At 28.9% G+C, this 2,634-nt stretch overlaps 1 protein-coding gene across 1 annotated transcript; it reads right to left on the bottom strand.

The window, feature by feature from the left end:
* Nucleotides 1-839: 839 nt before the first annotated feature.
* Nucleotides 840-2,259, bottom strand: OCT59_016626 (uncharacterized protein; the record flags this gene model as incomplete). Its single annotated transcript, XM_066145818.1, has 5 exons — nt 840-1,151; nt 1,228-1,599; nt 1,658-1,771; nt 1,888-2,060; nt 2,142-2,259. 5 exons carry the CDS (start codon nt 2,257-2,259, stop codon nt 840-842), a joined length of 1,089 nt encoding a protein of 362 aa, XP_066003561.1.
* Nucleotides 2,260-2,634: the final 375 nt, after the last annotated feature.

Raw genomic sequence — 2,634 nt, 5'->3', positions numbered from 1 at the left:
TGTTAGTATTACGACATAAAGTAACAAAGAGGTAAAAAAAACGCGTTAATATTAAAATAATTAGTATTAATAAATAAATATTTCTATACCTGCAAAGTAATTGAACAAAAGAATAAAGAAATAAAGAGAAAGGAAAAAATAAACATGTTGTTAGTATTGTTAGTATCGTTAGTATTAAAGTACAAGTAAAAAGGAATAAAGGAAACATGGATATTATTGTTAGTATTACGATACAAAATAACAAAGAGGTAAAAAAAAATGAAAATAATTAGTATTAATAAACAAATATTTCTATACCTGCAAAGCAATAAATTATGAAATATATGTAAATATATTGTATATAATTAAAGAAATAATAGAAAGAAGAGACAAAAAAATTAAAAATATTGAACAAAAGAATAAAGAAATAAGAAACAAAAATAAATAAGACAAAAACGCGTGCATGATTAAATGATTAAATGATTAAATCACATGCAAGGATCAGCCTAATTTGATTGGCCAGAAAATACGATATCGTAAAATTACGGAAATCCGCATTTTAAAAAATCACAGAAATTGTATATGCACAATTACTAAATATTATCCCCTCGTGATAAATTAAAAATTATCAACACAAACTCAACACAAATTTAACAAATTTAACGAAATTTGGCCAAAATTAACAAATTTTTACCAGAATTATCAACACAAATTGAACACAAATTGAACACAAATTTCAGCCACGATTTATTTATGTCACACCCGTGTTGTTAAGAATTAATAACCATTTTATTTATTAAAACTATATTAATTATGGTAAAAAAAATGCTATTACGTGTGATATATATAAAAAATAATATTTATTTTTTATGCAACCCATAATTCTCTAATAAACTATTTACATACCGACCTTCCTCCTCCGTGTTATAAGAGTCAATAGAAAGTATATCATCGTCAGCTATGCCATCATTGGCCGCACTATCGTTGGCCGTACCATCATTGGCCGCATCATCGTTAGCCGCACCATCGTTAGGCCTACCATCGTTAGTCACATCATCATCAGCCGCACCTGCTCTATCGTCAGCTGCTCTATCACCACCATCGTCTACATCATTACCATCATGAGAATCATCGTCTGAATGTGTAAATTTATCCCTATTTTCCAACTTTTGCTAAAAATCAATAAATAAATAAATAAACTGTAATTCAAATAATTCACATTTTGCAAATTGTAAATTAAAAACTTACTAAGTTGTTGATTATCTTCGACTTCATTATACTTTCGCTCATTTGAATGTTTTGATTATTAGGATTTAAGTACGTTTCACATATGCTAATCGCATACGCTATTTGTGTTTTTGAGGGATTTTTATTTTCTTTTCGCAACTTATCAATTATCAGCGACATATATGTCGTAGGTTGCCCATCTTTAACCTTTTTAAATAGGTTGTTGTAACATCTTTTCACCTCCGCCTTACTCTTCCATTCCTGAATCTTTGACGGACTAGCCTGAGTGTTAATAGACGGTAATTTATGCCCAGTCGCTTCGAAAACAGAATACATAACGTCTTTAACTCTAGACGTGAACGTCCCTCGTATGCTTCTATGTTGTTGTACTAACTATTAAAAAAAAATGTTAGTATGAAATTTAATAAAATTCATAATTGCTTTAACTTACAGTCGGGGCAATTTTTTTTTCGAAAAAAATAATCCATTGATTTTTTTTGAACTGGCGCATAAATTCCGGATTTTCGTCTTTTAAATATTTTTCGGTAGCGAGTTTGTCTTTCGTCTTTGCGAAGGATAAACAAAATTTTCAAATAAAATTTTCGACACCTTCTTAACGAGCTCCTAATCAAACGAGGTTAGCATTTCAGGTTTACATTAAATAATATTCATCTTTATTACCTTTACATACTCCGGATCTATTGTATTATTATTATTTTTGTTATTATCGTTGAGCTTTTTTTCTATGCTCGAGAGATGGGTTTCGAGATTTTTTTGTCCGGTGATAAGAACTTCAAGCTTAGAAATTATCTGCGAATTGGTTCTTAATAGTTTTTCTATTGTTTTTTTATTAACTTTAACAATAAAATATAATTTAACTATATATTATATAATTTCTTTTATAAAGAATATGATACATATTATGTCATATATACCATCAACACTATCATCGGATATTCTCACTTGCTTCTCAGCTTCGCTACCCTCAGTACTACGTTTTGAAAATCTTTCATTATCGTCAATTCTTCGTTTCTCGCCACGCTTTGTAGCCATTATGATAATAAATTTGAAACGAAAATATGAGAAAAAGGAGGAAATATATGAGAAAAAAGAGGAAATATATGAGAAAAAGGTGAACTAGAAAATTCGAAAAGGATGAGGAAAAAGGGGGAAATACATGAATCAGAAATTCAGAAAAAGGAGGCAAGCTGTCATAAGGTAATTTCCGCCATTCTATACTAAAAAAGAAAAAAAACTTGCGAAATATTGCGAAAAATGGATGAACTAATGCGAAATATTACAAAAAATGAATGTACTAATGCAAAAATTTTGCATCGTGATATTACGAAAAAATATTGTAACACTTTCATAAGAGAACTTTAAAAAAAAACTCTCGTAAAAGCACATAGTACAATCGAAATATTAATC

The sequence above is a fragment of the Rhizophagus irregularis genome, chromosome 25, assembly GCF_026210795.1.
Source record: "Rhizophagus irregularis chromosome 25, complete sequence".
Lineage (NCBI taxonomy): Eukaryota > Fungi > Glomeromycota > Glomeromycetes > Glomerales > Glomeraceae > Rhizophagus > Rhizophagus irregularis.
Note: the sequence above shows the minus strand (reverse complement) of the source record. Positions and strands in the feature narration are given on the sequence as shown.